At 56.7% G+C, this 12,670-nt stretch overlaps 1 protein-coding gene across 3 annotated transcripts in view; it reads right to left on the bottom strand.

The window, feature by feature from the left end:
* Positions 1–12,670, bottom strand: part of lipeb (lipase, hormone-sensitive b) — a 72,201-nt gene that overhangs the window by 13,756 nt on the left and 45,775 nt on the right. For all 3 annotated transcript variants that reach the window (XM_068018439.1, XM_068018442.1, XM_068018440.1), the window contains 3 exons: positions 9,024–9,168; positions 6,039–6,266; positions 3,815–3,973 (listed from right to left, as the gene is read on the bottom strand). In XM_068018439.1, coding sequence (XP_067874540.1) covers positions 3,815–3,973; positions 6,039–6,266; positions 9,024–9,168 — 532 coding nt within the window. The remainder of the gene's footprint in view (positions 1–3,814; positions 3,974–6,038; positions 6,267–9,023; positions 9,169–12,670) is intronic.

The raw sequence follows: 12,670 nt of genomic DNA on the forward strand, positions 1-12,670 counted from the left end.
ATCTCCCAACTTAGTGTGCTAAAGACCAGCAAGATCCCAGGTTCCATCCCGGGTCTGTGCTGTGTCAGCCCGTCTCAGCCAGGTTTCTGCAAGAGGTCAGAGTTGGAGGGACACAGAGATAACAAAGGATTTTAAAGGCAGGAAGAAGTTACAGAGATAGGGGGAGGGGGGAGGAGGAGGTGGTTACAGAGATGGGGGGGGGGGGGGGGAGGAGGTGGTTACAGAGATAGGGAGAGGGGGGGGGGAGGAGGTGGTTACAGAGTTAGGGAGAGGGGGGGGAGGAGGTGGTTACAGAGATAGGGAGAGGGGGGAGGAGGAGGTGGTTACAGTGATAGGGAGAGGGGGGGGAAGAGGTGGTGACAGAGATAGGGAGGGGGGGGGAGGAGGTGGTTACAGAGATAGGGAGAGGGGGGGGGAGGAGGTGGTTACAGAGATAGGGAGGGGGGGGGGAGGAGGTGGTTACAGAGATAGGGAGAGGGGGGGGGGAGGAGGTGGTTACAGAGATAGGGAGAGGGGGGGGGAGGAGGTGGTTACAGAGATAGGGAGAGGAGAGGGGAGGAGGTGGTTACAGAGATAGGGAGAGGAGGGGGGAGGTGTTGGTTACAGAGTTAGGGAGGGGGGGGAGGAGGTGGTTACAGAGATAGGGAGAGGGGGGGAGGAGGTGGTTACAGTGATAGGGAGGGGGGGGAGGAGGTGGTTACAGTGATAGGGAGAGGGGGGGGGGAGGAGGTGGTGACAGAGATAGGGAGGGGGGGGGAGGAGGTGGTTACAGAGATAGGGAGGGGGGGGGGAGGAGGTGGTTACAGAGATAGGGAGAGGGGGAGGAGGAGGTGGTTACAGTGATAGGGAGAGGGGGGGGGAGGAGGTGGTTACAGAGATAGGGAGGGGGGGGGAGGAGGTGGTTACAGAGATAGGCAGAGGGGGGGAGGAGGTGGTTACAGAGATAGGCAGAGGGGGGGAGGAGGTGGTTACAGAGATAGGGAGGGGGGGGAGGAGGTGGTTACAGAGATAGGGAGGGGGGGAGGAGGTAGTTACAGAGATAGGGAGAGGGGGGGAGGAGGTGGTTACAGAGATAGGGAGGGGGGGGGAGGAGGTGGTTACAGAGATAGGGAGAGCGGGGGAGGAGGTGGTTACAGAGATAGGGAGGGGGGGGGGAGGAGGTGGTTACAGAGATAGGGAGAGGGGGGGGGAGGAGGTGGTTACAGAGATGGGGGGGTGGGGAGGAGGTGGTAACAGAGATATGGAGGGGGGGGGGAGGAGGTGGTTACAGAGATGGGGGGGGTGGGGGGAGGAGGTGGTTACAGAGATAGGGAGAGGGGGGGATGTTACTGGGATGGAGGGTGGGGAGGAGGTGGTTACAGAGATAGGGAGGGGGGGGGGGATGTTACTGGGATGGAGGGTGGGGAGGAGGTGGTTACAGAGATAGGGAGAGGGGGGGATGTTACTGGGATGGAGGGGGGGGGGGAGGAGGTGGTTACAGAGATAGGGAGAGGAGGTGGTTACAGAGATAGGGAGAGGGGGGGGGAGGTGGTTACAGAGATAGGGAGAGGGGGGGGGAGGTGGTTACAGAGATAGGGAGGGGGGGATGTTACTGGGATGGAGGGGGGGGGAAGAGGTGGTTACAGAGATAGAGAGAGGGGGGGGATGTTACTGGGATGGAGGTTGGGGAGGAGGTGGTTACAGAGATAGGGAGGGGGGGGAGGAGGTGGTTACAGTGATAGGGAGAGGGGGGGATGTTACTGGGATGGAGGGTGGGGAGGAGGTGGTTACAGAGATAGGGAGGGGGGGGGAGGAGGTGGTTACAGTGATAGGGAGAGGGGGGGATGTTACTGGGATGGAGGGTGGGGAGGAGGTGGTTACAGAGATAGGGAGAGTGGGGGGGAGGTGGTTACAGAGATAGGGAGAGGGGGGAGGAGGTGGTTACAGAGATAGGGAGAGGGGGGGGGAGGTGGTTACAGAGATAGGGAGAGGGGGGGGAGGAGGTGGTTACAGAGATAGGGAGAGGGGGGGGGAGGTGGTTACAGAGATGGGGGGGTGGGGAGGAGGTGGTTACAGAGATGGGGGGTGGGGAGGAGGTGGTTAGAGATAGGGAGAGGTGGGGGGAGGTGGTTACAGAGATGGGGGGTGGGGAGGAGGTGGTTAGAGATAGGGAGAGGTGGGGGGAGGAGGTGGTTACAGAGATGGGGAGGGGAGGAGGAGGTGGTTACAGAGATAGGGAGAGGGGGGGAGGAGGTGGTTACAGAGATAGGGAGAGGGGGGGGAGGAGGTGGTTACAGAGATAGGGAGGGGGGGGGGAGGTGGTTACAGAGATGGGGGGTGGGGAGGAGGTGGTTACAGAGATAGGGGGTGGGGAGGAGGTGGTTACAGAGATAGGGAGAGGGGGGGAGGAGGTGGTTACAGAGATAGGGAGGGGGGGAGGAGGTGGTTACAGAGATAGGGAGGGGGGGAGGAGGTGGTTACAGAGATGGGGGGGTGGAGGGAGGAGGTGGTTACAGTGATATGGATGGGGGGAGGAGGTGGTTACAGAGATAGGGAGAGGGGGGGGATGTTACTGGGATGGAGGGGGGGGAAGAGGTGGTTACAGAGATAGAGAGAGGGGGGGGATGTTACTGGGATGGAGGTTGGGGAGGAGGTGGTTACAGAGATAGGGAGGGGGGGGGAGGAGGTGGTTACAGTGATAGGGAGAGGGGGGGATGTTACTGGGATGGAGGGTGGGGAGGAGGTGGTTACAGAGATAGGGAGAGGAGGATGTTACTGGGATGGAGGTTGGGGAGAAGGTGGTTACAGAGATAGGGAGGGGGGGATGTTACTGGGATGGAGGGTGGGGAGGAGGTGGTTACAGAGATAGGGAGAGGAGGATGTTACTGGGATGGAGGTTGGGGAGAAGGTGGTTACAGAAATAGAGAGGGGGGGGATGTTACTGGGATGGAGGTTGGGGAGAAGGTGGTTACAGAAATAGAGAGGGGGGGATGTTACTGGGATGGAGGGTGGGGAGGAGGTGGTTACAGAGATAGAGAGGGGGATGTTACTGGGATGGAGGGTGGGGAGGAGGTGGTTACAGAGATAGGGAGAGGAGGATGTTACTGGGATGGGGGGTTGGGTTTGGAGAAGATTAGAGACAGGATGGGGTGCAGGGCAGGTAGTGGCTGCAGGGAGGGTGAGGGGCATCAGTTGCAGGAGTGGGTTACAGGGAGGGGGAAGGGAGGTCTTGCAGGATTGTGGAGAGGGGAGGTCTTTCCAGGGTGATGTTGCAGGAGAGGGAGGTGCTGCAGGAGGGGAGTGAGATCCAGGGAGGGTGGAGAGGCGAGGGAGATCCAGGGAGGGTGGGGAGGCGAGAGAGATCCAGGGAGGGTGGAGAGGCGAGGGAGGGTGGAGAGCGAGAGAGGGTGGGGAGGCGAGAGAGATCCAGGGAGGGTGGAGAGGCGAGGGAGATCCAGGGAGGGTGGAGAGGCGAGGGAGATCCAGGGAGGGTGGAGAGGCGAGGGAGGGTGGAGAGCGAGAGAGGGTGGGGAGGCGAGGGAGATCCAGGGAGGGTGGGGAGGCGAGGAAGATCCAGGGAGGGTGGGGAGGCGAGGGAGATCCAGGGAGGGTGGAGAGGTGAGGGAGGGTGGAGAGCGAGAGAGGGTGGAGAGCGAGAGAGGGTGGAGAGCGAGAGAGGGTGGAGAGCGAGAGAGGGTGGGGAGGCGACGGAGATCCAGGGAGGGTGGGGAGGCGAGGGAGATCCAGGGAGGGTGGGGAGGCGACGGAGATCCAGGGAGGGTGGGGAGGCGAGGGAGTTCCAGAGAGGTGTTAATGTCTGAATGCAGACACTCACCGGGTTTGCTGTTGGTCTTGCCAGCGTCGAGCAGTGAGTTGAACCAGGCAGAGGCTCCCAGGCGGATGTCGTGGAGCAGCAGTGCTGTGTCATTCCGCACTGTGCTCAGTGTGTCCATCTTCTCCAGATTCGAGGAGGCACTCGATGCAGGCTCCGTACCTGCAACACACAACTAACTAAGGTCAGGGGGCACAGCCCAGGGCCCAGGGACTGATTCAACTATCAGTGGCCAGGTGGAGGGCCCAGCAGCAGCGCAGGGACCCAGTATCAGGGTTAGCATGGGTGGGGATGGTGGGGGGGGAAGATCCCAGCATCGGAAGTTTTGTGGGGGGAGGGGGGAGGGGAAAAGAAGAAGGAGGGAATGGGGCCCAGTGTCGGGGGAGTGTCTGGGAGGGCGGAGGGGAGGGGAGATGGGGCCCATGTCGGGGGTTGTGAGGGGGGGAGGCGCAACGCTTTGAGAGGAAATTCCTTCCGATTTATGTCTGAACTACCTGCTGTACCTGTGATTCATGTACAAGGACACCCAGATTGTTCTGAACCACATCATTCTCTAGTCTCTTTCCATTTAAATAATAGTTCACTTTTCTATTCTTCCTGCAAATGTGGACAACCTCACATTCTACTCTATCTGCCAAATTTTTGCCCACTCACTTAACCTATCTATATGCCTTTGCAGACTCGGTGTCCTCACAACTTACTTCTCCACCTATCTTTGTATCGTCAGCAAATTTGGCTACAATACATTCAGTCCCTTCATCCAAGTCATTAATATAGATGGTAGATAGTTGAAGCCCTGGCACTGATCCCTGTGGCACCCCACTAGTTACTGTTTGGGGCATTTTCAGGTTGGCATTTATCCTGACACTCTGTTCCCTGTTAGTTAGCCAGTCCTCAATCCCTGCTAATGTATCACCCCGCAAAACCATGAGCTCTTACCTTGTGTGGTAACTTTTTACATGGCACCTTATCAAACGCCTTTTGGAAATCCAAATACACTACATCTACTGGTTCCCCTTTAGTGCGGAGCTCCCTCGGTACTGACCCTCCGACAGTGCGGAGCTCCCTCGGTACTGACCCTCCGACAGTGCGGAGCTCCCTCGGTACTGACCCTCCGACAGTGCGGCGCTCCCTCGGTACTGACCCTCCGACAGTGCGGCGCTCCCTCGGTACTGACCCTCCGACAGTGCGGCGCTCCCTCGGTACTGACCCTCCGACAGTGCGGCGCTCCCTCGGTACTGACCCTCCGACAGTGCGGAGCTCCCTCGGTACTGACCCTCCGACAGTGCGGCGCTCCCTCGGTACTGACCCTCCGACAGTGCGGCGCTCCCTCGGTACTGACCCTCCGACAGTGCGGCGCTCCCTCGGTACTGACCCTCCGACAGTGCGGCGCTGCCTCGGTACTGACCCTCCGACAGTGCGGCGCTCCCTCGGTACTGACCCTCCGACAGTGCGGCGCTCCCTCGGTACTGACCCTCCGACAGTGCGGCGCTCCCTCGGTACTGACCCTCCGACAGTGCGGCGCTCCCTCGGTACTGACCCTCCGACAGTGCGGCGCTCCCTCGGTACTGACCCTCCGACAGTGCGGCGCTCCCTCGGTACTGACCCTCCGACAGTGCGGCGCTCCCTCGGTACTGACCCTCCGACAGTGCGGAGCTCCCTCGGTACTGACCCTCCGACAGTGCGGAGCTCCCTCGGTACTGACCCTCCGACAGTGCGGAGCTCCCTCGGTACTGACCCTCCGACAGTGCGGCGCTCCCTCGGTACTGACCCTCCGACAGTGCGGCGCTCCCTCGGTACTGACCCTCCGACAGTGCGGCACTCCCTCAGTACTGACCCTCCGACAGTGCGGCGCTCCCTCGGTACTGACCCTCCGACAGTGCGGCGCTCCCTTAGGACTGGCACTGGGAGTGTTGACCTGGATTATGGGCTCAAGTCTCTGGAGCAAAGCTCAAACCCATGAACTCCTGACAGAGAGAGAGGGAGAGAGTGCTACCCACTGGACCACTGCTGACACGGTGTAATTCACTGCTATTTAACCTGGTAACGTTTCGGGATGTCCTGAGCTTGTAACATGCTCCGGATTAGTGCAAGCTCTTTTTCTTCTGTTCCGTACACCTTGAAGAGGGCACTCTTCTGCTGTCAGGATTCCCACCACCCCCCACACACTTCGCAACCTAGTCAGTCAGACACACGAGGGTTAGCGTATAGCCGCCTTGACTCTTACCTGCGTACGCACTCAAGCACTTGGACAGGACGCTGAGCGGCAGCAGTGGGTCGATGAAGGTGAGCAGGCGGGAGGGTGAGGCGCTGGCTTGGAGCAGGGTGGCTGGGTAGGCTGCCATGATCCCATCGGGCAGCCTCACTCCGTAGGAGGCGGCCCGCATGGACACGGTGATGCAGAGGTTTCCTCCGGCGCTGTCCCCGGCCAGGCAGATACGTTCTCCAGTGGAACCTGAGGCAGCAGGTAAAGGGGAAATAGTGGTGAGAACTCAGGGGAACAGCCGCAGCAGGTTTTATATTCCGAGACGTTAGAAAGGCTCCTGAACCAAACATAGTGCGAGCTGCTCCGCCCAGCTGCTGGCGTAGCCACCCCCATGCACGAACGACCCTCATCCCCCACGAACACATACCAAGACCAGCTCGAATGTGCGTTGCTCCACCATATATTGAACAGGGGAGAGAGAGAGAGAGAAAGGAAATTGAAAGAAAAATATTTTTAAAAGAACACCGGCAGAAACAAACACAAAAAGAGGGACAAAGCGAATCATACTGCAGAGGAGGCCATTCAGCCCATCAAGACATGTGCTGGCCCTTTGTCAGCATTATCGAATTAATCACTCTCTGCTCTTTTCCCCATAGCCCTGCAAACTTTTCCCCTTCCAGAATTTATCCAATTCCCCTTTTGAAAGTTACAACTGAATCTGCTTCTACCTTTCGGCAGTGCATTCCAGATCACAACAGTTCACTGCATTAAAAAAAAACCTCTTCCATCTCCCCTGTGATTCTTCTGCCACTGGAAATAGTTTCTTATTTACTCTATCCCAACCCTTCATGGTTTTGGAAAATCTCTATTAAGTCTCCCCTCATCCTTCTCTGCTCCAAGGAGAACAATTCCAGCTTCTTCAGTCTCTCCACATCCCTGGAACCATTCCAGTGAATTTCCCCTCTCAGCCTCTCCAAGGTCCTGACATCCTTCCGAAAGTGCGGTGCTCCAGCTGAGGCTGAAACACAATTTTCTAAAGGTTTCCTTGCTTTTGTACTCTGTCTCTATTACTAAAGCAAAAGTATCCCATATGCTTTTATTAAATAAAAACAGTCCTGCCACATTCAAAGATTTGTGTACATACACTGCCAGGTCTCTCTCTGCATTTCTTTAAAATTGTACCATTTAATTTATATTGCCTCTCCTCATTCTTCCTGCCAAAAGGAATCACTTCACACTTGACGGTAGCAACATGGATACGAAATTGGATCAGTGACAGGAAACAGAGGTTAATGGGTGTTTTTGGGGCTGGAGGAAGGTTTGCAATGCAGTTTCCCAGGGATCAGTGTTGGGACCCTTGCTTTTCCTGATATATGTTAATGACCTCGACCTTGGTGTACAGGGTGTACAATTTCAAAGTTTGCAGATGATATGAAACTTGGAAGCATTGTGAACTGTGAGAAGGATAGTGTAGAACGTCAATAGGACATAGACAAGTTGGTGGAATGGGCAGACAGGTGGTAGATGAAGTTCAATGCAGAGAAATGTGAAGTGATTCATTTTAGTCGGAAGAACATGGAGAGACAATATAGAATAAAGGGAACAATTCTAAAGGGGGTGCAGGAGCAGGGGGACCTAGGTCTATATGTGCATAAATCATAGAAGGTGGCAGGACAGGTTGAGAGAGTGGTTAATAAAGAATCAGTATCCTGGGCTTTATTAATAGGGGCATAGAGTACAAGAGCAAGGAGGTTATGTTGAACTTCTATAAGACACTAGTTCGGCCTCAGCTGGAGTTCTGCATCCCGTCTGGGCGTCGCACTTGAGGAAAGATGTGAGGACATTGGAGAGAGTATAGAAAAGATTCACGAGAATAGTTCCTGGGATGAGGAATTTCAGTTATGAGGATAGATTGGAGAGGTCAGGGCTGTTTTTCTTGAAGAGAAGGCTGAGAGGTGATTTGATAGAGGTATTCAAAATCATGAGGGGTCTGGACAGAGTAGATAGAGAGAAGCTGTTCCCACTCATGAAAGGATCGAGAACGAGAGGGCACAGATTTAAAGTATTTGGGAAGAGACGCAAAAGTGACCTGAGGATAAAACTTCTCATGCCGAGTGTGATTAAGGTCCGGAATGCGCTGCCTGAGAACGTGATGGAGGCAGGTTCAACTGAAGCATTCAAAAGGGAATTAGACAGTTATAGGAAAAGGAAGAATGTACAGGGTTATGGGGAGAAGGTGGGGAAATGGAACTGAGGGAATTGCTCTTTCAGAGAGCCGGTACAGACACGATGGGCCGAATGGCCTCCTGCTCTGTAATGATTCCATGCCATAAATTTCATCTGCCAATTTTACCAGTCTGTCAGTGTCCCCATGAAGTCTGTTACTTCCTACAAATAGCGAACAGCAATAACAGGACAGTAGAGGGAGCTTTACTCTGTATCTAACCCCCGTACTGTACCTGTCCTGGGAGTGTTTGATGGGGACAGTGTAGAGGGAGCTTTACTCTGTATCTAACCCCCGTGCTGTACCTGTCCTGGGAGTGTTTGATGGGGATAGTGTAGAGGGAGCTTTACTCTGTATCTAACCCCCGTACTGTACCTGTCCTGGGAGTGTTTGATGGGGACAGTGTAGAGGGAGCTTTACTCTGTATCTAACCCCCGTACTGTACCTGTCCTGGGAGTGTTTGATGGGGACAGTGTAGAGGGAGCTTTACTCTGTATCTAACCCCCGTACTGTACCTGTCCTGGGAGTGTTTGATGGGGACAGTGTAGAGGGAGCTTTACTCTGTATCTAACCCCGTGCTGTACCTGTCCTGGGAGTGTTTGATGGGACAGCGTAGACGGAGCCCTGAACGCCTTTCCACCCTCACTGTACTCTTCTGACAGATTAGGGTCTGTTAACTGCGATGTTGGTGTCCCTCAGTTGCTGTGCCCTGGATTGACTCCACACTGTAGCTTTGGCCTTTCTCCTAGGCTTCTGCATTTGCAAGCAACAGGCAGACGTACCCAGGAGGTGGCAATTCTTCACTGCCCAACAGTAGGCGAAGAAGCACTCTTCCAGGGCCCGGGGGAAGGGCGCCTCAGGGGCCAGCGAGTAATCGATGGAAAGGATCGGCGAGTCCAGCTCATGGGCCCAGTTCTTCAGGTAAGGCTAAAAGACAGAAACGGAGAGTCAGAGTGAATGGAAATGGTGGGAACCTCAGCATTAGAACCAGGACATGACAACAGCCACTGTGGGAAATGGGCACAAGGGAAGTTCACCATTACGACAGTCCAGCACCGGGAGGGTGGATCGTGGTGAGTGGGGGAGGGGGGGGGGGGAAACGAGAGAGACGGACAGAGCAAGAGAGAGAGGGACAGAGAGAGAGACGGACAGAGAGAGCGAGAGAGAAAGAGAGAGAGAGACGGACAGAGAGCACGAGACAGAGCAAGCGACAGAGAGCGAGCGAGAGACGGAGAGAGCAGGCGAGAACCGGAAGGAGAGAGAGAGCGAGCAAGGGGGAGAGAGAGAGAGAGCGAACGAGCGAGGGAGAGACGGAAAGAGCGAGAGAGGGAAAGAGCGAGAGAGGGACGGGGGGGGACGGGGAGAGCGAGAGAGGGACGGGGAGAGCGAGAGAGGGACGGGGAGAGCGAGAGAGGGACGGGGAGAGCGAGAGAGGGACGGGGAGAGCGAGAGAGGGACGGGGGGGGGGTAACGGGGAGAGCGAGAGGGGGACAGAGCGAGAGAGGGACGGGGGGGTGAACGGGGAGAGCGAGAGAGGGACGGGGGGGGGGTAACGGGGAGAGCGAGAGAGGGACAGAGCGAGAGAGGGACGGGGGGGTGAACGGGGAGAGCGAGAGAGGGACGGGGGGGGGAAACGGGGAGAGCGAGAGAGGGACGGGGAGAGCGAGAGAAGGACGGGGGGGGTAACGGGGAGAGCGAGAGAGGGACAGCGAGAGGGGGACGGGGGGGTGAACGGGGAGAGCGAGAGAGGGACGGGGGAGGGGAACGGGGAGAGCGAGAGAGGGACAGAGCGAGAGGGGGACGGGGGGGGTAACGGGGAGAGCGAGCGGGGGGGGGGGGGGCACGGAGAGAGAGAGAGCAGGGGGGGGGGGGAACGGAGAGAGGAGAGAGACAGCGAGCGGGGGGGGGGGGGGGAGACGGACCAAGACTGACAGGGAGAGAGAGAGCGCGCGAGCGAGACGGACAGATAGAGAGAGCGAGACAGACAGAGAGAGAGCGCGAGACGGACAGAGAGAGAGAGCGCGAGACGGACAGAGAGAGAGAGCGCGAGACGGACAGAGAGAGAGAGCGCGAGACGGACAGAGAGAGAGAGCGCGAGACGGACAGAGAGAGAGAGCGCGAGACGGACAGAGAGAGAGAGCGCGAGACGGACAGAGAGAGAGAGCGCGAGACGGACAGAGAGAGAGAGCGCGAGACGGACAGAGAGAGAGAGCGCGAGACGGACAGAGAGAGAGAGCGCGAGACGGACAGAGAGAGAGAGCGCGAGACGGACAGAGAGAGAGAGCGCGAGACGGACAGAGAGAGAGAGCGCGAGACGGACAGAGAGAGAGAGCGCGAGACGGACAGAGAGAGAGAGCGCGACCGTGTGAGGGACAGAGAGAGAGAGAGAGAGCGAGACGGACAGAGAGAGAGAGCGCGACCGTGTGAGGGACAGAGAGAGAGAGAGAGAGCGAGACGGACAGAGAGAGAGAGCGAGAGAGACGGACAGAGAGAGAGAGCGAGAGAGATGGACAGAGAGAGAGAGAGAGCACGAGACGGACAGAGAGAGAGAGCGAGACGGAGAGAGAGAAAGAGAGAGCGAGACGGAGAGAGAGAAAGAGAGAGCGAGACGGAGAGAGAGAAAGAGAGAGAGAGACGGACAGAGAGAGAGAGAGAGAGAGACGGACAGAGAGAGAGAGAGAGACGGACAGAGAGAGAGAGAGAGACGGACAGAGAGAGAGAGAGAGAGACGGACAGAGAGAGAGAGAGGGAGAGAGCGCGTGAGGGACAGAGAGAGAGAGAGAGCGAGATGGACACAGAGAGAGGGAGAGCGAGACGGACAGAGAGAGAGAGAGGGAGAGATGGACAGAGAGAGAGATTGAGGAGGACAGAGAGCGAGAGAGAGACGGACAGAGAGAGAGAGTGAGAGCGCGTGAGGGACAGAGAGAGAGAGAGAGCGAGACGGACACAGAGAGAGGGAGAGCGAGACGGACAGAGAGAGAGACACACACACCGACAATGAGAGACACACACCGACAATGAGAGACAGACAGCGAGCAGCATTACTGTGGTGTCCAGGGGAGAGAGCACCATCACTTTGTACTGGGATGGATGCAGCAATGAATCACACTCCTGCCTTGGGCTGGAGGCGGGGGAGAGGAGTGGGGAGGCCTGCTGCTGCTGGAGAGAGGTTGTAATGCGTACTCTGGTGGGAGCTGGCCTGTTTGCAGCACACTCTGGTGTCAAACGGCCACTCATTCCCATGGGGTGTTCTGTTCGCTAGGATTGCTAAAATATGTCACTTTGTGACATAGACTTGCCCTGGACCACAGTACAGAGACATGCCACAAACAAGACTGTTTCCAGTAGCGAGGAGAAGGCCTTAATCTCGGAGTAGTGGACAGCAGAGGCCAAATGGGAGTGTATAAGATATTAAATGTAACTGTTAAAGTGAACTCAGATTACCATATATGTACTGCACAGCACAAATCTGATTCAACATTAGCTGCATTACTCAGAGGTCAGTAAATCATTGCTGTCGGCAAAGGAGATAACACTGGGTCTAGTTTGGTGCTGAAATTTAGGACAGTGCAGAGGGAGCTTTACTCTGTTTCCAATCAGTTTTTTTTTCTTTTGTTTTATGTCGAGGGGGCCTTTATTCCTCCGCCCCCCACCCCCAACCCCCATGTACATTTTATAAAATATTAAAATCAGATAAATAAAACAAAACTCAAATTAAAATGCTATTCTTGGCTTCAGTGATGCACTCCAGCCCCCCTGCCGTGCCCACCAGTCGCGGAAGGCCTCAAGCGTACTGGCAGACACCGAATGCTCCTTCTCCGGGGACACCCGGGCACGAACATAACTGCAGAAGAGGGGCAGGGTATCAGGGTGGACGGACCTCCCCGCTACGGCCCACAGCCTGGACCTGTGAACTGTCACCTTTGCCAGGCCCAGGAGCAGACCGACGAGGAGATCCTCCTCCCGGCCCACGCCCCTCCGCACCGGGTGCCCAAAGATCAGGAGCGTGGGACTGAAGTGCAGCCAAAACCTGAGGAGCAGCCCCTTCAAATACTCAAAGAGGGGCTGCAACCTCGCACACTCCGTATATACATGGAACACAGACTAGTCCAGGCCGCAGAAATTACAGGCGACCTGAGAGTCCGTAATCCTGCTTAAAAGTCTGTTGCACGGGACTGCCCTGTGCAGCAGCCTCCACCTCAGGTTCCCGATGTAAAAGGGGGAAGACTCCTGCATGGCGCTTCCCCTCGCTGCCAGATGGCAACACGGACCGCCACGGCGTGTCCAGCTGACTGACGAGTGCAAGGAAGTGGACAGTGTGCAGGAGCAGCCCGTACAGGAAACCCCTCCATGCCATTTGGAAAGGAACGGAAGGCATTTCCGAGAGGCAGCTCGGGTTGTGCGGGACCGGCTCCCGAGGAGGGTTTCG

Source organism: Heterodontus francisci, chromosome 39, assembly GCF_036365525.1.
Source record: "Heterodontus francisci isolate sHetFra1 chromosome 39, sHetFra1.hap1, whole genome shotgun sequence".
NCBI lineage: Eukaryota > Metazoa > Chordata > Chondrichthyes > Heterodontiformes > Heterodontidae > Heterodontus > Heterodontus francisci.